At 40.2% G+C, this 24180-nt stretch overlaps 3 protein-coding genes across 6 annotated transcripts in view; 1 reads left to right on the top strand and 2 right to left on the bottom strand.

Annotated features, from left to right (window-relative positions):
• LOC108885238 (tripartite motif-containing protein 67) overlaps positions 1–24180 on the bottom strand; it is a 70689-nt gene that overhangs the window by 14449 nt on the left and 32060 nt on the right. Inside the window, exons 6-11 of one of the 3 annotated variants that reach the window (XR_007813600.1) lie at positions 21314–21477; positions 20833–20971; positions 20000–20124; positions 19649–19827; positions 17397–17559; positions 10487–15737 (exon numbers count right to left, since the gene is read on the bottom strand). Coding sequence is in view for 2 of the 3 variants with exons in the window: in XM_051071758.1 (XP_050927715.1) it covers positions 15690–15737; positions 17397–17559; positions 19649–19827; positions 20000–20124; positions 20833–20971; positions 21314–21477 (818 nt within the window). In the remaining variant the exon portion in view is untranslated. Of the gene's footprint in view, positions 1–10486; positions 15738–17396; positions 17560–19648; positions 19828–19999; positions 20125–20832; positions 20972–21313; positions 21478–24180 lie in introns of those variants that run through there. The other 2 variants (XM_051071758.1, XM_051071759.1) reach the window with 2 other exon arrangements.
• On the bottom strand, positions 577–7701 carry LOC108885239 (dihydroxyacetone phosphate acyltransferase). Its single transcript, XM_018679493.2, has 17 exons — positions 7553–7701; positions 6542–6733; positions 6180–6356; positions 5966–6095; positions 5375–5502; positions 5118–5193; positions 4520–4671; positions 4290–4420; positions 3903–4141; positions 3480–3578; positions 2982–3158; positions 2620–2699; positions 2385–2525; positions 1795–1894; positions 1603–1700; positions 1062–1116; positions 577–981 (listed from the first exon to the last, which is right to left on the bottom strand). The coding sequence occupies exons 1-17, from the start codon at positions 7574–7576 to the stop codon at positions 938–940; spliced, it is 2043 nt and encodes a 680-aa protein (XP_018535009.1). The 5' UTR covers positions 7577–7701; the 3' UTR covers positions 577–937.
• Positions 7800–10717, top strand: lg7_1h1orf131 (linkage group 7_1 C1orf131 homolog). 2 transcript variants are annotated; one of them, XM_018679495.2, is made up of 9 exons: positions 7800–7970; positions 8283–8450; positions 8578–8672; positions 9134–9184; positions 9318–9413; positions 9498–9584; positions 9792–9823; positions 10093–10234; positions 10362–10717. In XM_018679495.2, exons 1-8 carry the CDS (start codon positions 7892–7894, stop codon positions 10232–10234), a joined length of 750 nt encoding a protein of 249 aa, XP_018535011.1. In that variant the 5' UTR covers positions 7800–7891; the 3' UTR covers positions 10362–10717. The 2 variants fall into 2 exon arrangements, with proteins under 2 accessions (XP_018535011.1, XP_018535010.1); XM_018679494.2 differs by having other exon boundaries at positions 7801–7970; positions 9125–9184.

Below are 24180 nucleotides of genomic sequence, written 5' to 3'. Positions count from 1 at the left end.
GTGAACAAAACCTTACTCCTTTGGTGTAGCTGGTGCTTCAGTAAAACTAATTTCATCTGAGTTTTGGCAACTATACATCGCTGCCATTAGACTTGTAGCATTATCTCCTCTGTGTAAACAAAGACGAACGTACTGCTTGTCCGTGAAGCTCGGAGTGTTTTGGCAAAAGGCCTGTGGCCCGGTGGTGAACTTGAACCAACAATGTGATCTGGTACAAAGCTATTTTTGAAGCAGGCCCACGGTTTGTGGCAAGTTTAACTCAAATAGATAAACTTTTTAGATATTACAGTGCAAAAATCTATAGAATAATCATTTTACCAGAGTCAAATTTTCTTATCCATCCATTTTTGCAACTTTGGTTTCACAAAAAAACAGAAAAAATTAGGAAAACAAAGACGGTAAAGATAGAGGTCCACACCACATCGCATGAATAAAAGTCATTAAAGTGCTCAACATAGAGAGACAAACTGAAGCTTAGAGCCAGATTGAGAATAACACAAAGAAAAGCCACACTGACTGTTAGAGGATACATATCAAATGCATTAATTGGAAAACAGCCGCTATCCTGAGCAGAGTTGGCACATTCAGAAGCTTTCACAAGGCTGCCAAAGGTTAGTTATTCAGAATGAGCCAAAAGTAATACAACCCTCAAAGGCTCTACTCATCATCTGGTTTTATGTATGTGTATAAAAGATATTTAATAGAAGAGTCTCGGGGAGAAAAAAAGGCGTTTTGAAAAGAGAGGTGAGGAGAGGAGAAAGGGAGATGAAAGGGACTGAGCTGTCTCCAGATGGCTTTTGTTCCACCTCTCATAGAAAGCAGTTAGGTTGGCCTGCCTTTGTGACGAGCCGGTCCGCCTCGTACCGAACCACGAGCTGAGACGTCATCGCAGGTAAAAAGAGTCAACCCTTCTCCTTCGGCTAATGAGGTCGGTGAATTAGAGGCGAGCGATCACAGCTTTCTGAGTTGGAAGTTTTCCTCCTAGACAAAAAAAACAGACAATGTTGAGATGTTTTGGAAAGATCCCAAACACTGTTGATTCCTGACGGCTGGTTTCTTACCTAGAGTGTCTTCCAGTGAGTTCACCATCACTGTGTTGACCTTTAACGTTCCCTGCTCCGCCTGAGGGTAAAAACATTTAAGTGCACAGTTACTTTCAGCACTAATCAAGTCGATGTTTTCGCTCACTGCAGATTTCCTTGTTAGAAAGTAGCTCCAGTGGAGTTTTAACGGCACTTTCAGGGGATTATCTAGTTATTTGTACTGGGGGAGGAGAAGGCAGAAATCACAGAAAACTCAAACTATCTGCAGGACTAATGAGAAGTCACTGACTTTTTAAGCTTTAGAGCTGTGATGCTCAGCACTGTTGGTGATGGTTTCTGTTTGAAAACAGCTTCAAAGTGCAGTGATATCCATCATGATATACTGAATACGGCCACTATCATTAACAACATATGTACTTCACACACCGTGTGTGTGGTATTAAATTACTCAGGGATTCTAAGCTGTTTCCAGAGGATGTTTTTCCTCATTGAGTTGCAGTATAACCGTCATGCTCTGTTGCTGCTTAAAACCAGGGACATAAGGATGATCAAAACCAACATACCCCTTGATTTTCCGTACAGCTCCAAGTCTTAGCAGAGCTGCCAGACTGTTCTTCTGGAGGTCAGACGACAACACTTCAGTGTATCTTAGTCTACCTGGGAACCAAACACGATCAGTAAATTTAACTGAGAGCTGAGGTGAAAACAAAACAGACAGGAAATAAAAAAAGAAACTTTTAAAAAGAGAAACCTGCTAGAAGATGTTTGATGATAAACTTCCTGACAGCGGGAATAAACTGTTTTTCTGTCAGCGCCTCGGTGGCCTCTTCACACAGGAACCTGCACACCACCTGAGACCACACACACACACACACACACACACACACACACACACACACACACACACACACACACACACACACACACACACACACACACACAGCTGTCAAGGTTAATGCTGTGTTGACAGCGCCCTCTAGAGGACATCAGCAGTTAATCACACACACACAGACCTGTACTAAAAGAGTTGTTAACATAAATTTGTTTAGATTTGTTTAAATTTAGATTTCTAACAAAATTGACTTTAAGAACAACAAGAACACTTTCAGGAAACGATACCTTAGAAATAAACTTTCTTGTACCACAAATGCATGATATATTTATTTCTTGGACTAATTAAAGAGGAATTAAACTGTTTTGTTTGCTCACTCGATGCCAGCAAACGGCCAAAAAGAAATCATGACACAGGGAACGTTACAAGACTAAAGAGGCAACATTTCAACACAGCTAGGTCTTCATCAATGTAGATGTTTTCAAAACCACACTGTGTCTCTCCCTCACCTGGTATCCTTGTAAGAAGGGATCTAACATGGAGGTGAGGAAGACCAGCGTTCTGTGTCCTCTCTCCGTCACCAGGACCTCCTGCTGGGTGACCTGCAGAGCTCCAGTCTTCACCAGGAGGTAACAGGCCTCCTCGAAGTCCTACACAGACACACAACACCAGTGAGAAGTAAAAAGCATACAGTATGTCTGTATGGTCACACAATATAAACATAAAATAAATGATGTTCCTCACCTGCACTGTAGCTCCAGGACAGAGGATGAACTCATTGGAGAACATGTTTCTGAGGAAGCTGAAGCTGTTGAAGACCTCCTCTGGAAAATACACAACGATTATTGTGCAGTAGAAGAAGACAATATGAATTTTAAATGTCTAATATTTACCCAGCTGTGTCAAAGCTAGCTTTCTAATGTAAATATGTAGAGGAGGATTTGCTCAGGTCTGCCTTTATTTCCTGAGGTTAAACTGGCGAAACATCCCTTTGTTCAAAATTAAAAGTTTTACACATTCACATTTAAGAAAAGTGATGTGAAACTACAACATAACAGCTATTTAGTTTGTGAAGGTGACGAGGTAAACAACAGTGTCAGTCCTACGTTTCTTGTTGGAGGAGGCAGTGTGGATGGCCGAGGCCAGCAGCGCCGGACGGAGGAAGACGTGCAGGGCCTGGTTCCTGTACGAGGCACAGGAGAGTATGATGACTGCCTGGCTCAGGAGCTCCTCCTCTGGGGTGACAGCGCTGCGAGGCTCCCCTGGTGCAGCTGGTCCTCCTGCTTCAAGACAAGATTTACAGTCAAACAGTTTTTATAATCTGCTCATCTTACAAAAAGTTGTCCCGATAAAAAGAAAACAGAAGCTGTAGTTGTGTAACAACTGTTTTTAACTTCTGACTGACAGCAGTCTTTATCTTTGTTTTATCTGTTGCAGAACACAACAACACAGCTACAGTATATAACGTACTGTTTGTACTTGACTATAAATTGCTCTATGTATCATGTAACTTAACCTTGTAGGACTGTGCCGACATCACAAAACAAATAAAACACAGACATGAAAAAACCAAGGCAAGAAAGTCAAATAAAATAAATACTAACTTTGTCCCAAAGCCAGCTGGACTCTTCCCTCAGAGATCCTCACCAGACCTCGGTGCAGGGAAAGACTGGAAGAGACGACTTCCGATGGAGGAGTGTGCTCTGAACGAGAGAGGGAAGAGTCAGAGTAGAGGATGAGGAAGAGAAGAAGAAAGGGATTGGGGGGGCTACCACCGAAGAAGAATGTCAGCTGAATGTAATAACATAAATCTGGTTATTGTTCATCATCTCAGCCACATAAAGGAGCTGTGGTTTTATGTTTAAGCATGAATCCTTTTTGGTTTTTGAGTTACTGTGTTAAGCTACATGAATGTGCCTTAGTCTCTTCCACGACTGATTTTAACAGCAGCCTTTTGTCACTCAGGACACAGAGTCTTCAGTGTCACTGTGATAATACTGAATCTGTCTAAAGGGTTCATACTGTACCAGGCCAGTGGAGGAAGGCTCCATACTGTCGGGAAAGATCCCTGAGCCACACAGCTTGTTCCGTCAGCTCGTCCAGCGCTATCCCCCGCTTCTGCCCCGACACCTGGTTCTGGAGCAGCAGGGAGGCCAGAAGGACCCAGGGCTTCAGGACCATGTTCTCCTCCTGGGCCCGAACCAGCCTGTAGGCCGAATCGTTCACAAAGCTGTGGATATCCTCACTGGGTTTCTTGGGGATGTGTCTGGAAATGGAAAGTTTACAGTCAGTCTGTGTTTTTTAAATCAACATGTAATCTAACGGAGCAAGTCAACATTTAACAGGATTTAATTCAGTAACTACAGTAGTATCCCTTCATACTCCACAGATAACTTGGTGTTGGTTTGTTATACCTCGGGATCAGGTTGAACTGGCAGCGGTTAACTCTGCCCTCAGCTAAACTCCTGACGGACACAGGTTGACCAAAGTAGACATGGATACTGCCGTAGTCTTCACTGAGGACCTTCCTGGCTTTAATCAGACCCTAGAGAGGACAGAGAGTAACAGTCCATACATTACTAAATACATACACACAGGGCAAAATACAACTTTTGATTTTGAGTCCAGTGTTTCAGTGACTCACTGAAGTGGACTCTTTGGGTTTGGGTACACCCAGCAGTTCTCTGGCGTACAGCGACTCCTCCAGGATCCTCTCGTAACTGATACTGACCGGGACCAAGCTCACGTCAAACACCTCCCCTTTAAAGAATGGATCCATCACTATATTCAGCAGACCTGGAGGAAGACAAAGATAAAGATGATGAAAAAATAAAGAAATAAAAATGAATGAAACAGGTCACAGTGGTGAGAACAACCAGAATCATTTTACTGAGCAGAACACAGAGGTTACTTGAACACCACTGCCTCGATCTGTTAGTTTATTATGTGATAGTTTTACTTATGTAAAGGATCTGAACACTTCTTCCATCACTGAAAGTCACACAATAACACAAACTAACCGACTGAACAAAGCAGCTCCTGTGTTCTGCAAGATAAAATTCCTGTTTCTGTCAATGGAGTCTGGCTAGCAACATACAGCAATGTATGGTTAAACCATATGATGCACAATATACAACTCTCCACCCTTAGAGCCTCAATAAACCCTGTATGTTTAATAAGAAACTTATTTAAAACAAAACACAGAATCAGATCTGCAAATTAAATTCTTTTTTTCCCCTTACCCAACTTCGGAGTCAAAGACTTGCTCGTTCGGCTTCTGGTCCCCTCTAGAAAAAATTCTACTGGTGCAAATCCATTCTGGAATAAAAATAATAAAGTGTTAATAAAGATTTGCATCTATAAAATACAGATATTATCATTTATATCACAGATGTTTTCACTCTTTTAACTGCAGAACAGGGCTTTCAAAAGCTGAGATTGTGACCACTCACTGCTCCTGGACCAAAACTCCTTATTAACAAAAAGCCTGTATCTTCACCTTCAGCATGGTCTTGACGTATTCTGAGAAGACGGCCCAGTACAGTTTATCTCCACCAAACGACCGCCGAATGAAGAAAGCTCCGGACATCCGCAGCATCTCCCCGACAAACTTCATCCCCATGAAATCTGCAGGGAAAGAGTCACTTTTACTTCAACTGAAATATAATGAGGTGTTTCTGATGAGTAATTTAGTGTCAGATCAGATGAGCCATACCGAGCTCAGTTATATTCATAATAACTTGTGTTCACTAGTGGTAGAGACGTCAAACAGTAGCACAAGTTTGATAACAGACTATTTGTAGAATTAAATAATGACTGATATATAGTTTTTAATACCTTCAATATCACACTTGTTTAGAAATTTTGCACTTCTTCCATAATCCAGGGCCTTATATCACATTCATATGATGGCAGTGCAAATGTTTACTGGTTCAGTCATAATGAGAATATGTTTGTCTTCCATCCTGAAGAGTCTGACGAGGCTAGGAACCACGAAGTATAATCAACAGAGCTGAGCATTACCTGCCTGTACATGTGTACTTAGTGAACTGGTAACTGTGCACACACTCATGACCTTTCCCATGCTTACCCATGCCGGCAGCGATGACAGGTAGAGCCAGGTCGTAGGTGTACAGGAGGTATGACATCAGCAGGAAGTCCATGTAACTACGGTGACTGGGTAGCAGGACCACCGGGTGCTCCTGAATCACCTGTTGGAGCTAAAACAACACAAATACAGGTCGGGTGTCTATGTTTTCTTTCCACAGACACACACTTCATGTCCAGGTCGTGTGGACACTCACCCTCTGGATGCCCTCTTCATTGACACAGATGCTCCTGAACAGGGTTTTAAAGACTTTGCTGAGTGTGAAGGCGAAGAATCGAACGGTGCTGAGCTGCAGGCGGTGAGCCATCTCCTCCAAGATGGAGGACGCCTCCTCCTGGACGTCATCAACAGCTCGGCCCGTCTCTCTGCAAACCTTTAGAATCCAAAATGAGATATTACACTGTACAACAGTAATAAGAAAAGATCGTGTGTATTTGTAATATTATAAAACTGTTGTTTTTCAGAAACTGTAGTCGTGTGTTCTTTCAACTACTCGTCCACTGAGCATATCTCCCAGAGAGAACATCCGTCAGGTGTATAACCAGAATGACAAACTACCTGATGGATGACATAGTGCAGCTGATCAGACTGAAGCACCATGCTCTTCAGCGTGCCGGCCTTAGAGGGACAGAGTCCTTTGTAAACAACGGGAGCGTAACATCTGAGAGCGTATCTCAGGTCGCTGGAGTTCCTCCTCTCCTCCAAAATGTCCTCAAAGTCATCTCTTTTCTTCAGCATAGGGTCTCTCTGCTAGATGAAAGAAAAAAACATTAATGTCACTAATACAGATACAGTCAGTGTAACTGTAAAAGACTTCGCAAATACTTTGTTGTTGCCAAAATTCAGTAAGCAGCTACTAAAGCCATAACTGGATAAAATATGTTTCACCTGAATTTCTCCTCCAAAATAAATACATAAATTAAATAAAGCAAAAATAATAATTAGTTAATTTTAAAAAATGAAAGGTCTTTTTTTATCTTTTCATAAAATTTAATCTGTGATGTTTCGATAGAGTCACAAAAACTAAAACTACCAACAGTTTTATCAGGTGGAGCTGAAATGATTTGTTTTTTTAATGTAAAATATGCTAAATTAAAATTAAACTAATTTCCACAGCAGTAAGTCAGACTACTAAACTAGCAGAGAGAGTAGTGGTTGGACCAGCGCTGTGAATCACTGCAGGGTTTCACTTAAAAGTCAAATTATTATTGCAACACGAACCACAAACATTAAAACACTGACAGAAAATCCTGCACACTTGCACAAGCGTGGCACACCCATACAACAGATAAAAAAGAAATGTACTGGAAGTTGCATGAGTGACAAAATGTAAAATGGAGATTGCAAAACATCCTTGTCTTGAGGTCTTGACACAACAATTAAACTAACTGCATGTGCGTGATTTTCCCGCATCTGCTACAAAACAGAACAGCGTGTTTTTAAAGTCTCATGTCTGATTTTAGCGTTCACCTGTTTGAATGAAATGTCAAATGTCAAACAGTGGGCACCGAGCTACAGCAGAGAGCTACGTTAGCTTAGCCCTTTGGCTAAAAGCAAAAACATACATACCGAATAAACAGCTTTGGACGCCATGTTTTAACACGCTTTATAAACACATAGACGCCGCATCCAGTTAAGATAAACTTGCACCACTAAGTGTACAATCCCGCCTCTTGATAAAACACTTCTGGTTGATAACAGCAGCTGCAGAACTTCATATGGGCGTGTGAACTGGCATTTCCGTGGCATTTCCGTACCTACGGTGGCCGGGAAGGACCAACCCGGAACACCCGTGTTTCCCATGTGCTTTGGTTTGTTGTCATTCGTGCTGAGGAGCTGCTGTTAGCGTTTAACGCGGATATTTTGTTTCCTCTTTAATTGTGAACCTGCTCGTATTGTTAGCTTAAAATGAGCTCAAAGTCAAACGGAAAAGAAGACGAAGATTTTCTGTTTCTTGAAAAGGTTTTGGACAAGTTTTATGACTTTGGTGAGTGTAACGTTAGCTAGCTAGGCGGCTAGCTTTACTAGCTAATGTTCCTCATGGATCTGCTGACAAGATCTAACTGGTAAAAGTAGGAATAATGTCTTTGTTATGTCACTTTAGCGTTTAGCATATTAGCTATTAGCTTAGCCTTGAATTAGCATGTTAGCGACTTTAAATTCCAGCTGCAGCTCCAGAAAGAAGTATTTAGTGATTTTTAAATATTAACCAGCACTTTAATAATGAAATCCCTGTAACCAAGAGTTAAAGGGACTGGAATCAGGTTTTATTTCATGCTCATGTTGTTTAATGGTGCAGGTGATGAACCAGCATCAAAAAAGAAGCTCAAGAAGAAGAAGAAACGGAAACAGCGTGAAGAAGAGGAGGAGGAGGAGGAGGAGGTCACCACAGTCAAGGATATGTGTGGTGATGATGAAGAATACAGTACTGAACATCAGCAGCAACATCTACAGACCGAGCAAACAGGTAGGCAACATGGCAACAAGCTTTTCATAGTCTCCACTCGTTTTGTTTCCAGGAATCACACTAAGATTTCATATCACATATCAGTGTTTAAGCCTCCGGTTGGTTTAATGTCTCGTGTCTTTCTCAGGTCCAACGCAGGTAAACCAGGTGGAGGTTGTGACATTTCAAGACCCCAGAAAGAAACTGAAGACAGAGGAGAAGCCAGCTGCAGAGAAAACACCTGTAAGTGTCTGTTACATTGGATTATTCTGTGTACTTCATTTAAAAAAGGACAGATGAGGATAACAAAGCTCAGCTAATAAATGAGTATTGATTCAGGTAACAATATATCCTGTTCTCTGGTGCATTAACTGTGTGGTTTCTTGCCTCATTGATAGTAAAGAGCTGAGAACTGCTGCACAAAGGAAAGTTTTCTTATTTCATGTCATGTCTCACTGTGGAAATAAAGCTGGAACACACAGTTTCTGACCAGAGAACGAGCAGAAACTGGAAGAAGTCAAGCTACATGTGGAAAAGCAGCGCTTGTTTTCTGATTGACATTTTGAAACCTGACGTCCTCCTTCTCCTACTGTGTGACCTGTAATCAACCCTCTCTGTTTATGTTCTTCCTGTCACCCTCCATTCATTCCCTCTCCTCTCGTCTTTGTTGCCTTTGGGTCTGTCCTCACTTCGAGGCCCCTCAGATACCACAGAAGAAGCAAAGCGAACAGCTGGAGGAACTCAATTTTGAAAAGGTGAGTATTTTAACACAATTTACTGTAATTTTTTTATTTATTATTTGATTACTCCCTTGCATGTGACCATACACTGAATTAATATAGTGAAAGAATTAATGTCTGGTGTTGTATTTGTGTGTGTTCACCTCAGGCTCGTCTGGAGGTCCATCGCTTTGGAATCACCGGCTACAAGAAGGAGCAGCAGCGTGTTTTCGAGCAGGACAGAGCAGTCATGTTGGGAGCCAGAGTAAGGAAAACTCACGCCTGTTTTTTATGTTCTGTAAAACAGCCTTTTAGAAATGCATTGACTTAATTATTGTCTCTTTATCAGCCTCCTAAAAAGGAGTATATGAACTACAAGGTGCTGCAGCAGCAGATCAAGGAAAAGAAGCAGAAAGCGAAGGAGGAGGTTCAGCCGGTAATTTATTGATTTATTTATTAACCCTGGTTGATATCAAAATAATAGAAACACCAGTTTCAAGAAAACACTAACTGCTAGCTTGTTAGTTAAAAGGTTATTGGGGCTGTAATTTCAGACCAGTGATTAACTTCCTTTAAATGATTTAAGAGATATAATAATAAAACTGTATTTATTAACATGTTATTCTGTTTCCCTGCCTTGTAGGACCTGAAGAAGAAGAAGAAGAATAATCAAAGGTGAGTTGACGATAAACATTTTGCTCAGAAAGGTTGAAGATGTTGTTGAACAGTGTCTGTGAATCTGGATTTACTTAAAAATATCAGCAACAAGGACAGAATATATCAGTCTTTAACAGCAATTCATCATAATCTAAGGATAGAAAACAGCGCTAATATTTTATCTGTCAATTAAAAATTAAGTAGAAAAAAATCCCAGTTAACAGATGTTTATACGGGTTGTTTCATTGCACCCGAGTGTTTGAAACCTGTGTTTCCTTGTGCTGCAGAGACAGGATCAGAGAGAAGAAGAAGGTGTCCTCTGGTTCTGGCTCGGCCCCCTCAGGTCAGGTGGGGCGGTTCAAGAACGGCATGCTGATCCTGAGTTCCAAGGAGATCCAGAAAATCAAAGGCAACAAAGGACACAAATAGGTTTGTTCTTGTACTTCGGCTAAATGTGACGAGAGAAACTGAGAGATGAGAAACGTCTTCGTCTTCGGATTTTAGTTAAGGGAGTGAATGAGGTCACTGATTCAAATGTGTTTACTTACATTTGTAGGTGATTAAATCCTCCGTGATGAGAAGGAATCCAGACCAGAGGAAGACCTGGCAGCTCACCGCAGAACTGTTCGCAGCCAAACATGTTGTGAAGAGGAAATGGACGAGAGCTGATTACTACGTGACCTGAGAGGCTGATTTCCTGACAGCGTGTCGCTGGCCTGCAGTGAAATATGCGACAGTGTTACCGTCGACAGACTGCTGAGTCAGAAATCCAATTTATCGACCTCCAAAATGGACCCTGAACGTCTCACTGTGGCGGCGCATTAATGCACAAAAGCAGAGACTCTGTTGAATCATATTCCATCACAATTAATTTATTTTCTTTTTATAAATGGAAAAAAAAGAAGAAGGAGACATTTGCGTTTCTGGTGTTTTACACTGTAAAGGTTTTAAAATTACGCAGTTACAATGCATTTCTCATATACAAACCATGTAGTCGTACAAAACATTTACATTTGCGGGAAGAGAGGGGATCCTAACAGGACAGATGGGGGAGGTAAATATTAAAAAACTAATGTAGGAAACACACATATACACTGTGAGAAAGCAGAATGGTCTTGCCAGTGCAGTATTTCTCCCTTACTAACCCTTTATAACACAAAGAAGAAGCTGTGTTCTAGATGTAAACATTAAGTCTTTACAGAAACCAGTTCGTTCCATTTTGTTAAAGGGAAAAGGTGAATGATGGCGACGACGATGACGACGACAAAACGAGACCCGTGATCTGGCAGTGTGCGGCTGGGTGAGGTCACAAATTCTCACACCGTTTTCATGAAGCAGCTTCTCGTGGTTTTTTTTAATGTATTTCATAAAAGAAGAGCGTGAGGAAAGATGAAGCTTATCGGCAGCACGTCACACATTTCAAGCTGTAAGCAAACCAGTTTTATTTTGAGGAGAGTTTGTAGTCGGCAAGCCTTTTGTTTTTTTTTGTTTTTTGTAAACCTGCAACCCTTGGCAATCATCCATAGACAGTATATATAATCAGTAGCCATTCAACTGTTGAAGAGGGTATTATACAAAAGAAAATAAATATGTAATTAAATATATTTACATACTTTATAGAGTAGATAGATTTTTTTCCTCTGCTGTTCTTTAAATAGCTAATAACAGCAGTGACATGCTTGTTTCCCAGCACCAAATGTCGAAGTTAAATTAGTAAAATATGTCACATTCATGGGTGGGTAAGTGTGGGGTAAAGGGACATGCCGTACAATACCACATCTAGACAGGAGTGACTACAGTGTGAATCATTTTAAACAGGTGGTTTTTGTCTGTATCTGTCAAACAAAGCATTTACAGAGGAAAAGGAAAGGTGTAACTTCACCTGATAAACTTTCTCACTTCCTCAACCTCCTCAACTCTGAGAATCTAAGTGCCTTAGTATAAGCTTTTCTAGATTTCCTGTGTGCCATGTTGACATCAACACAGCCTAAAGACATGTAACCCTGAATCATCCAGACATGCAGAAGGAAAAAAAAAAAAAAGATTCCCCTGATTGCAGGAGAGATGTCTGACTTTGCGTGTGGGCCTAAAAATCTATTCCTGGTTACAGAAAGTGTCAGCCTCGGGGCAGGTTCCTCCTCTGGTGTGGGAGGTGGGAGGACGGTCAGAGGGGAACAGCCAGACAGCCTCACATGATGCAAATGTAGCCCTTAGGTGGTAGCTGGCAGTCTGGGGCATGTCAGAGACTGTAGTTGGATATAGTTTCCTGGCCGAGAGAAACTGGTTCAAATCTTTACTTTTACACTAATGCTGCATTCATGTCACATGGGAAAGATGGTAAATCTAAGTTTGCTGCTGGAAAATATCTGCTTTTCTGCCAACTTTGAGGCAATGAAAAAAAAGCTGTGGAAACAACATTACCACCTTTTAAGTTGATAAAAGTTAGTGAACAGTTGAAAAACCAAAACAATGAGCTAAAGGATGCTAAAATGCTCCGTAGAGCAGAGAGAAACTACAGAGTCTGGTGATTTATTAGTAAAATATTGATTATGGCCACTTTTAGATGATCTTTCCCACTTAACTTGAATGTAGCATCAGGTGCAAAAAGCCAATTAAGCTCACTGGGCTGCAGATTTCAATGAAAGGACAATATACCCACAATGTAAGTGTCATGGATTTAACAATCTAGCTATGATTCATAAATAAATATAAAATCTCATCCCCATCTCCTGAAAAAGCTCAGTCATTTTTCTTTAGAAGTAGTTCATTCATCAAATAGAAGAATCCACAAACAAAAATTTAAAAGATATTTCCTCAGTTTACTACTCTAGAACTCTACTCATAACTAAATTATTTTAAAATAAGTGTTGTATTGAAAATAGACCTCATTAGTAGTTTACTGTTGTACTGTTGTCATATGGCATATTCAAAGTTTGCTTTGAATTTTTCAAAATAAAGGTGTGCTAGATAAGATATAATATTTTGTCAAGATAAAAACTTTAAAAATGTAAATGGCTGTTATTTTATGTCCCTGATTAAATGTTTGAATAGTATGAGATAGTTATAGTTTGAGATGTGACCCTGTCAGAGAAATCCTGACAGTTTGTAAAACAAAAAGTTTGCTGATATTTAAAAAAATAGATAAATAAAAGTCAGCCGTTAAAGGAATGAAAACACAGTTGGCTAACGTGTAACAACAGAATTAGATCCTGTTGTTCCCACCATTGAACAGCAGAGGGCGAGCTGTTACAGCAGTTGGCTTTAACATCACTCATTGCAAAGACAGTGATACAGTACACTATTTACAATACAGCTTCAGATATTTTGTAAACTCGTTTGATGCTTAATCCATGCTTAATATCACACATCGTAATCATAACTCAAGTATCAATATTTACAGTTTCTTGATTCCCGTACACACACGACCCTTTTATCTAATGACTTGTCTTTCTCACACACACACACACACACACTTTCATAGTTATAGGGACTAGAAATATTTAAATATTGTAATAAAATCCAGGATTAAATAAAGTTAAAGAGGGCCTTCTCCGTTCTCTGCTGCTTTAAGATAAGTGATGAAATATACAGGGGTATACAGGTATGTCAAAGTAATATTATATCTTTAGTCACAGTGGTCTGGTTAACACGCTGTCGTATCCAATCCCTGATGAGACACGAAGCAGCAAACGTAGCTTTACCTGATGTGACTTTTTCAAAATCATTTTCACTTCGACAGATTAAAACTGTATCTGAGGCTGGACAGAGAGACTTAAAGATGAGCGAGGAATAAATTCACCATGACCACACTTTTCTCATCTACTTTTGATGTATTATAGTTGCTGTTGGCCTTATAAAACAAAAAAAGTGAGGTTTGGCTCGCTTCCATTTCATTTCAGCATTTTTCTGACAGTCATCCCTCAAGGTGAAAATAATTCTTTGTGAGACTGTGTGAGCGCAGAGCCTGGGAGAGGCTGAGGGAAATGTTCCTGCAGGGCAATAATGGATTTTGTTCCTTCATTTTGAATAATTCAACAGGACAAGGTACAAATTGTTTGCACACAATTTGATATAGTTTTGGAAACTAAATTAACACAGTGCTACAGGCGTAATTTAACCTCTAACCTCACTTAAACATTGATGGATGAGTCATTGCAAATTCATGCTTTTTATTCAAACAAACAGAACTTCATTTTAAATTCTAGCAGATTCCCAAACTTTACAAAAATGCCAAATATAATCAGGCTGAATTTGGGGAAATTTGCATAACATGCTGTGACAGACATCGACAATATTTCCTTTTGATGGACTGGTGCAGCCATAAAAGCTTTAAGTCTTGAGGTGAATTATTTCACACACCGTAAACATCAACTGCCATGGGCGCATTTTACTTTCTATTCACTTCTGCAGCTTTAGCCAGTGTTTTATGTACTGTTTGTACATTTTAGCATGTATGTTAGTTAAAAATTCAAATAATAATTGTTCATTTCCTATGAATTTAAAGGAACAGTTTGACATTTTAAGAAATACACCAAAATTATGTGAGTAGATTGATTATCTCTTATTGTCTCATTATGATCTTTCTGTTTAAATAAAGGTTATATAAATTCATGTAATGGACAGCTAAATTGATCGACTTATTTAACTCTTGGTAGATATTCCTTTGACCGCTTTTAACTGCAAAATAAAGTATGAAAGTTTGCTGATCTCATCACACAGTCTCTCATCATTCTGCCCTTTTTATTCCTCCTCCTCTCTGCTGCTGCTCTGAAAAGCTACTTGAAAATAACCTAGTTTTTACCCGAGTCGAGACGTAGCTGTCGGCAAAAGTTTGTCTCAAAAGATGGACCAGAATGAATTTAAAATAAAACATTTTCATTCATTCATTCATTTTAAATGGTGACTCCCAGCCTCCATAGATAGTTCAAATTACTGAAAATGAAATGGAATAAAGCCCAAATCTCTCCCTGCTTGAACTCAGTGAGTAAACCTTATTGGAAACAGCACCAAGTGAGATAGAGAGTTCATCATGGGGAGAGCTTTTATGTCTGTCAGGCTCCTACCCACAGATAAGAAATCATTTCTCTATTAAACTTAAACCAAGGAGGAAAAACAGAAAAACAGAGAAGGCGGTGCTGCTGGAGCCACAACCGGGATAAAAGTGTGCAGTAAAAGTTTAGCTTTTAAAAATTTCATGAGCGAGACACCCCACTGTGCCACTACAACTCCTACAAAAGACCACCTTCATCTTGTTATAGCCTGCGAGCTGTAAACACACCTGAGAGAGAAGCAGAGCAATAAACACCGCTCGATCAGTTCTCCCTCGTTTTTCACCCCACTGAAAGCATCGTGTTGTTACACTTTTTAAAATGGTGGTGTAATTTTCATCACTTTTCAGGATTTTGAGCACAAAATTACTTTACTACACAGTGTAGAAGTTTTTACCGGTCGGAGTGAGTTTGGTTTCAGGCCTCAAGGATAAATTTCAGGCTGCGTTTTCCTTCTTGTTGAAATTCCTGGAATGGAAAAAGCTGGAATAATAACATAAGTGTTGTTACTATCCTGAAGGTCACAGGGCAAAAATCTGGCATATGAAAAAAGTATGGCAATCCACAGTAACTCCAGTCACATCTGCACTGACGTCCACAAGCCTCCATCATTGTATTTATAAGCCAATATCAACTCAGATTTATTCCTTTGTCCCAAATTATCTGACAGGCTTTCACGCTGAAGTGTATCCAACACAGAGGGCACCTTGAGAAGGATGGGAGAGGGGTAAATCCCATCTGACATTATTGGAAAAGGTCCAGATGGGAGCAAACTGAGGCTGCACATGACATCGTATGTTTGTATCCAGGGCACGCTCTGAGGGAAGAAGGAGCTCCTACTGTTTGATATTCTTTGGCACCTCCAGGCCAGTCAGTAAGGTCACCTGAAACAGACAAACACTGGATGAGATCATCGCTGAACGAGGCTGAGGACCGGCTGTGAAAAGATCAGACAGACTACATTAACCGGCTGAATGTGGGAAACGCACAAGTATCTGATACGCGGTTTAATTTGGGGGAAGACACATCCAACCACTTCAATTTCTGAAACACACTTGAAAAATACTTGAGATCACACACACGATACTGAGTTGGATTTAGGTAACATTCACTCGGCAGCCGGCTGGATTAAACCGCACTAATCACTTGAATTTGGGGAATATCTTTGACAGCTATTTGGAGGTTTGGATTAGGAATGGATTTAGGGAATGTGTTCTTGATAACATCTTTTCATTAATACAGATTCCTCACTCCATTAACTTTTACCCTCTGTTTCAAACTCTTTGATATATTTAATGTCTTTGCAAAATTGATAGATACTGCATGTATGTGCTACATTTTCGTGATGCATTTACTATCTAATCTGTACATGTATGTGTCTGCCCTGAAAGAAGGAGGTTTTTTGCTCTTATTCTTATCTGTGACAAAGTCTGAAAACGAAGTTTGTCCACAGCCATTATGATTATAAACCTCTAAGACAAACCTAAATAATTATGTGATTTGACTAGACTAGTTATCAAGTTTCAGGGATAAAGGTGATTTGAGCGAGCAGTGGCACTGTAATGCTGCCTGAAGTCACTCAAACATTCACTGTTTTTTATGGTAAGAAAAGCAAAACTTAGATTATGAGTCACAGCAGCTGATGTGCCTCTGGTTGTAAACATTTTAAAAAGGAGATAGAGTGAATTGGAAAAGTGGTTCAAGTGCTGCTCTTAAACTCCCATTTCCAAGTGCAGATTTTACAAATACGATTTGGTGCTTCAGTCAAGAGCTTTAGTTAATGGCAGCAAAACAGAGCAGAATACACATCAGTCCTGTGCCTGATGTTTGCAGAGACTATTTTTATTATCAATCAATATCTGGATTGTTTTTAGGGGGCTTTCAAGTCAGGGTCCGCGCCTGGATCAGAGTGTACTTGATCCCAATGTCCAGTTCATTTGATTAGACCTTGAAAAGAGTTCATGTGTATTTAGGTCCAGGTGTGAAAACAACTGTACCAAAGTGTATTCAGACATGGACGAACAATACTAATGTGATAACTGACAGGAGGGGAGTGTAGAGTGTTGTATCCTCCTCAGAAAGCAACAAAAAAAGTCTAAAATGCCCCTCACACATTCCCAGAACCAAATGAGGTTCAGATGGCTTGTTTGTCTGACCAACAGTCAAAACCCACAAGTATCGATTTATTAGATATAAAGCAAAGAAAGCAGCAAATCATCATATTTAAGAAGCTGGAAGCAGCAAATGTTTGACATGTTTACTTGATAAACGAGTTGAGTTTTTGATCTTTTATCAAAAGTTGATGATGATTAATTTTGTGACGCTGTGTTTGACACTGCAATACTGCACTTTTTGCACTCTGCACTCAAGCCTCAGTGCACACTGACAGTAAATGTCTAGTGTTGGCAGCTCTGGTATCAACAAAAACTCTCCTGGTTGAATTTATCACTCTGGTCATTTGTGCGATCACGTCACGTCTGAGGATGTACACGGTGCATACAGGACACACTAAAGAATACATCCTGACTACCATACACACTGACCTGTACGTTTCTGTTGAGGCTGACCGCAGGCACAAAGACCCCGTCCAGGTTCTCGAAGGCAGTCGGCCCATGCTGCTCCTTGTTGATGTAGAAAGTCAGAGTGTGTTTGGTCAGATCCAGCAGGATGCCCACAGTCGAGCCCTTAGTGATGCCTCCCTCCGCCCTACACACACACACACACACACACACACATAAATAAATACAGATATGTGGTAAATTTAAAGTGAAAGAGGGACAGATGTGTAACTAAAGTGTATACCGCAAAATGAATTAAAACAGAGCAGTTTCAAAATTCAATTCTTGGATAAATAAACCGATACAGACAGTAGAACTGATCTGTCAGTGGCAGAGGTACAAAAATATGTGTGGCACACATGAAAACAGATGGACTGACGTCTGACTCATTTTATCCCAAATGTAGAAATCTTTTCTCTTCCCTCCTGACTTTTATTTTCTCATTCTTTCCTGACAGCATCAAACTGGATCAACACCTGTTTCACTGTCAGTGTAAAGCCTTTGTCTCCTCCTCACATCAGCTGATTCAGACATCCACATTCATGCAAATATCAAAAACGTTTCACATTAAATTCCTCCTTCTTCACGTACAAATAATTCTATCTCTAAGCCATTCGGCTTAACCTCGCTGTTGCTGTCTCTCCAGTCACTAAAAGTTAATTCACACTGTCCAAATTTGAAAACCAGGGAAGGAACAGGAGCTACAGTTTATGATATTTAAAGCATGAAAGCAAGAGATCAGCTCACATTTTAATTTGATTGCATTTAGCATTTTGTTGATTTCTTTGTTTGGCTAAGAACCACTCGAGTAGCTCTTAGTCTTCATGTCATCCAACAAAGCCAAGTGTTTTTCAAAGCACCTTTATACATGTAGACGTGCAAACACAAGACACCTGCCTCAGGTCTGGGCTGTATGAGTGTCGAGGCTCAGAGAGATGAAGGAATCAATGAGGTAAACAACATGAAACAGACATGAGATGATTAATGGCACAGGGATTAAATCTGTAGTCTGGATGGACCGAGGCAGAGAGAGGAAAGAAATCAAGTCAGAGGTTTTGCATACTCCTGTGAAGAGTCGACTTTCCTCTTGTGAAGAAAAGACATTTTCCTGTAAATAAATGTTTAATGAGAGTTTTGATGACTTCCTTATGACACTGAGAGAGGTGGCATAGAGAGATGTTTTGATGTCTCCTGCAGCCTGCAGTCATCTTCTACTGCTCCCTGGTGTGTTTGTTAGCTGGTGTTGTACGACCCCCGGGGGGTCCCTCTGTCATCCTGTGTATCTATCATCATACTATGAGTGTGTGTTATTTGTGAGCACGTACCTCTTCGATGTGGAAGATTTAATGCAGAAGACATAATGATCAAAGGAAGAAGAGGGTGCCACCTTACAAAGCCTCTGTCTCCTGCTGTTCTTACATACAAGTGCTGTTTGCAAATTAGTTCAAAACATTTATAGATAAGATTTCTAACAATAAGCAGGTTTACTAGATAAAGCTAACTGGCTAATTTATTGATTAAGACCAGTAATAACACATCAATAAAAGCAGCTTTTGAGTTGCCAGGATGTAAACGCTTCAACTGCACACTTGATGAATTATTCTAGTGAACCAAATCTTGACTTATTAACATTCATAACTGCAGACATGGCTTCTTTTAAAGCGAGCAACACATTAATAAAAGACTGGTTTCTCACTTTACAATAACCCATCAGTTCTTCAGTTATAATGTAATATTAGAGAGTCATCAATAAAGATGTATTCTGCTAGAATAGTCAATCAAGTCCGTGCTAATAAATGATTTTTTTCTTGGTGAGTAAATGAATGGCGTTTGATGGTGAACTCGTAACGTTTCTTCTAGACTGGTAAGAAAACAGCTGTTGATGCAAATGTTAGCTATGTAGCAATAGGAAAACCTTACATATAGCTCCTTTAAAGTACTTGGAAATTGAATTATATAAACATACATATTCAAAGGCTTCAGAGCAGCTACAAAGAGGACCTTTTAGTGAGTATTATGTGAGCATTAAGCGTTTAGTTTTAACTTAAAACTCCCTAAAAAGCATGCATTTTTAGAGAATGATGCCAGATAATGTGAGGGAGATGTGTCTGAAGTTATTCATAAATATATATGTTTGCGAAGGGGCCGAAAGATTGAATATCAGAAAGTCAGTGTTCTCTATCTACAGTATGACAAACAAACATTAGATAAACACAAAACACATCATATACATTTACCTGTTGGTGTGGGAGTTGTTGTGCATGAACCAGGAGCGGTTGTTGTCCACATACATGGCCCACGCCTTATCGTCCTTCCCTAACATCATGTCTTTCATGGTGTTGATCCTCGCCACGCCAAACGCAGGGTCCGGGTGGTTGTCGTAGCGATCGATGCTGACCTCCCAGTAGTGAATGCCCTGGAAGTCAGAGGGGAAACAGAGTAAATTTTATTAATCTCCAGTGTAGGGACAACACAGTACAGACTGGTAGAAATCAAATCCTCTTATAAAAATAATAAAATAGGTAATAAATGTGATGTGAAACTCATTATCAATATAACCCTCAGACCCAATTGTGTTTGAACATTACCTTAGAGAAAGCAGCAGTTCCCAGCACCACGCGGTCATCGTAGCTGTTACAGCTGACTGTCTGGTTTTCATTGGACAGAACGATGTCCCGATGAGCCGAGGTGGGGTCAAAGGTGAACCAAGCCACTGTAATAAGAAATCAACAATCAGTCATGATTCTAAAGCTGCCTGCTAATGTTAATAAGGGACACAAAATAAGACATTCAGTGCCACCATGACAACCCTATGTGGTCACATATGGAATTAACACACACAGATTCATGCCGCAAATGTCTTAAAAATGTATAAAGCTGTACATCAAAGTATGTGCTTGTTTTTCAGCCTTTGTTGCTCTATGTGAGATGTGCCTCTTGTCAGCTTGACAAGTACAATTTCCCTTCTGTGTGTAGCTGCAGGAAGTGACAATCCTCAAGAACAGAGAGAGAACAGAGGAGGAAGAGTAGAGAGAAAGGGAAAGAGGGAGAGTGAGCAGGAAGAAATATGACAGAGAAAAATATAAAGAGGGCAGGAGGGAAGAACGGTTATCACTCAGAAAACAGACTTCAATGCCCATTGTTACTGTGGCTGGCAAAGAGAGACAGTGTGTGCCTTTTTGTGTTTGTGTGTGGATTCTAGATTTCGAGAATCCGTTATTCAAGGATTGAGGCGTTTGACAAGCAGTGGGGGTCATGCTATACAATCAGAGTTATGGCCCCTGGTTCAACGCCTGGGAGAGTGACCTCTGTTTCTTGGCAGTGCTGACACCAATGGGCAAGCCTCGGCCTTAACCTAAATAACACTGTCCTTTGTCCTGAAGCTAGGACACATAGACACACACACACACACACAACCTACCATCAGAAGTCTTGAGCACAACCGTCTTACTGTAGGGCCCCACACCGATGCCATTATAGGCTTTCACCCTGGCATTGTAAGAGCTGTTAAAATGGAGGCCGTCCACCGTGCACACAGTCTCCTTCCCCACATACACCTCCTGAGAATAGACACACACATTACAGCATCATTACATATGCAGGTTAAGTGCATGCATGTAGGTATACTATACGTTCGCTGCTCAAACTCATCATCTATACACACAGACGAGTATTAGTAATTACGAATGTAGGTCAAGTGTGCACACACACTTAAAATGCTTGTTTGACACATTCAGCTGCATCACTAATCTCACACACACACACAATTATCTGTTTTTTGTCAGAGTTGAGCAGCATATGGATTATTGATAATAACATTTTAATGAGAAGAAGCTAAAGAAAAGCTGTGACATACTCTCTATTTTACACAAAGTATGTATTCTGAACCAGTGTGTACCGACCCTGTACTGTCCCCCATTGCCATCGTCTAACTCCAGGATGTAGCCCTCGATGGGGTTGCTGGGGGGCGCAGTTACTCTCCAGGCCAGGGTGGCGCTGTTGTTCCTGGTGCAGCACTTCTCCAGCTGCAGGAGAGGAGCTGCCGGCACCGAAGGTCCGGTCTCCACTGTGTGAAGAGATGGATGAATAAGACATAAAGATTGTAACTGGAGGACGGAGGCTTGGGGATTGAGAGATCAAGATGGTGTAGAAGAAAACGTAGAAGGAGGTGGAAGGGTGGACGAGAGGAGGAAGACAAACAGAGGGATGTTGTTTGACTGGTTGTGTTTAAACAAACTGAGGGGAGAAAACCAGGAGCTTAGTGTGGATCTAGGGGGAAAGAAAAAACCCTTAAAAAGGTGAAAGAGCTCCAGGTTCATTTACAGGGCAACAGCTGGAGTTTTCAGTAGGCTGTGAGAGGATATTACACCCACTACAGAGATAGTAGTGCTAGTGGTGTATAGTGTTAGACTGATATAGGCTCTGAAGACTTCAAGGTTGGAAAACCCCAAATGAGAGAATTTAGACTGTGTTGAGAAATTCTAGGGCTGATTGAACTGTTTAAAATGAGTTAATAACTGGTTAGGAAAGTCAATAAAGGAAGGAACTAGCATCGTAACCAAAGATGTTTAATAAAAAGCAATATATCTGTCTAACCCTTGAGGTGATAAAACTTGTGCTGACAAACAGGACAAAACTGCATTCCAAACAGAGCTGAAACAAACACAGAAACAACAAAAACAGGGTAGAAATAACCACAGAAGACAGAGGTAGAGATTTTGTTTTAATGCAGATCTCGGGGTAAAGAAGTCTGCTTCATATCATGTCTTTATCTGTTGACGCTTGTCTGATCTTGAAAGACAAAAAACGAGTAGTGAAGACACAGGGGAGAGGCAGCAGTCAGGACATAAGGAACAGTGTTGTAGGATCTATGCAGTATACATATGGATATCAATATCACTCCTTAAATTCAATATTTTTTACAGCATTTGTAGCCAAAGTAGTTCTTTGATTCATGCACAACCAAAAGAAAGATGTGGATGGATTCTTGTTTTTAAATAGGTAAATGTTTAATACATAATACCTCTGTATACTGAGGAGAAATGCACCAATGAAAACAAGGAATTAGGGAGAAAATAAAAGGTTGGATTGGGAAAAAGAGAAGTACTTCAGACTACAAATTTCTGTAACTCTTTTGGAAACTTCTCTAGTGAAGACAACATTATTCTGCAGAGGTACCATTCACTGGAGAGGATCTGGAAAATAATAACCATGCGGAGGAAAGAGACCAGATAGACGCTGTGGGACAAAAAGACCGATGAGTTTTTCCAACCAGAATGGCTGTGAGGGCTATCAGGACTGAGGGAGAAGGAAGGAGTGACAAAATAAATTCAAGGAAGGAAAACAGAGGTTTACTTTGAAAAGTAGATTCTCTGAAATACCTCCTGGGCTCTCTGCCTCCATCTCAGTCTCACCATTGCCTGCTGCCTGCATTTGTTTCAATAACGGACTCTCCTGCACATCTGGAAGTACGACGTTAGTTTGAGTGTTTTAATTAAAAAAAAACATGGACAGAGGATGTCATATTAAAGCAGCTGGACAGACAAGTGACAGACCAGTGGAGAAACTTAATCTGCATTGGAAACATGATGAAAGATCCATCTTCTTGATGCCATTCATTCATATGCAAATGATATGTATCGATTATAATTCACAACACTTCATATCAGAAAGTTGTGTTATTTTTGGAAGACGATGGAAACACTGAACAAATATTCATCAAAGTAAAATGTAGTATCGTCTGCATATTGGAACACAAATATAATTTTTACCCAAATATCTGATAGTAGATCAGACAACATCATCATTACAACATCTTGTCATTACAAGAGAAAACAGACTGACTTTAATGAATTAGGTCAGTAACAGAATTTACTAGTTACTTTTGCAACATTTTTTCTTACAGTCTATTTTCATAATAATAACAGGACCTCTAAGCCCAAAACAAAAACATGTGATCTAGAACAACATCCTCAGTTCTGCTAGCAAATCAGAACTTACAATGAAGAATTACGTCAGGATACTTTTGTGAACTAGACTGCCTCCTAAACTGTGCTCAGGATGTGTGAAACTGAAATTCAAAGACATAAAATCCAAATGTTCTATCTTTAAACTCTAATGCTCTGTTCTGTGGATCAGCGGGGAAACATACAGATGAGTTTCATGTCGCCTGCCTTAAAGAACAAAGGAAGGATGATCAAAGTTCCTCTGCTTCTTTACCTAGACTTTTCAGATTAGCTCAACTGGAGATCAAACTAGGGAAAGTCTCCCTCTAGGACCGAGCAACCACGGCCATGAACTGCAGACCTGGGTCACATTCTTTGTTAATGAGTTTTTGAATCTGAGGACTTGTGGTCCTCACTTTTGAGGAATTTAATGGTGTTAAAGATTAGAAAAAGTCCAACAACAAACTACTTGAAGTGGCTCAAAAGGCATTATAAACATATTATAAACCCACATCAGCACAGGGAACACTTCATCTTTAGTGCCTCAGTGGAGCATTATGGAAATAAAATATGCAATGTGCTGATTACATATTTAATGTACAGCAACAATACATCTGGGTAATCTCTGGGACTGCAGCAGAGCGAATATAAAGGATGCTGTGTTTACTTATGCACGCCAACTGGTTGCTGGGTAGCAACAGCCAATGAATAGCTAATCAGTTGTGTACATTTCTGTACATCTAATGGAAGCCTCAAAAAGGACGAGTGACAGCAGCTAAATGTTGTTTATTGGTTATCAAATAAATCATCAAGGGGCATTTTTG

The sequence above is a fragment of the Lates calcarifer genome, linkage group LG7_1, assembly GCF_001640805.2.
Source record: "Lates calcarifer isolate ASB-BC8 linkage group LG7_1, TLL_Latcal_v3, whole genome shotgun sequence".
NCBI classification, from domain to species: domain Eukaryota; kingdom Metazoa; phylum Chordata; class Actinopteri; family Centropomidae; genus Lates; species Lates calcarifer.
Note: the sequence above shows the minus strand (reverse complement) of the source record. Positions and strands in the feature narration are given on the sequence as shown.

Coding starts and splice junctions, on each gene's coding strand:
- lg7_1h1orf131 (XM_018679494.2), top strand. CDS start 7,892: ATGAGCTCAAAGTCAAACGGAAAAGAAGACGAAGATTTTCTGTTTCTT. Junction 9,414..9,497: donor CAGTCATGTTGGGAGCCAGA/GTAAGGAAAACT, acceptor TCTCTTTATCAG/CCTCCTAAAAAGGAGTATAT. Junction 9,585..9,791: donor CGAAGGAGGAGGTTCAGCCG/GTAATTTATTGA, acceptor CCTGCCTTGTAG/GACCTGAAGAAGAAGAAGAA.
- LOC108885239 (XM_018679493.2), bottom strand. CDS start 7,576: ATGGCGTCCAAAGCTGTTTATTCG. Junction 4,672..5,117: donor GTCTTTGACTCCGAAGTTGG/GTAAGGGGAAAA, acceptor GTCTTCCTCCAG/GTCTGCTGAATATAGTGATG. Junction 982..1,061: donor CTCACTGGAAGACACTCTAG/GTAAGAAACCAG, acceptor TTTTTTGTCTAG/GAGGAAAACTTCCAACTCAG.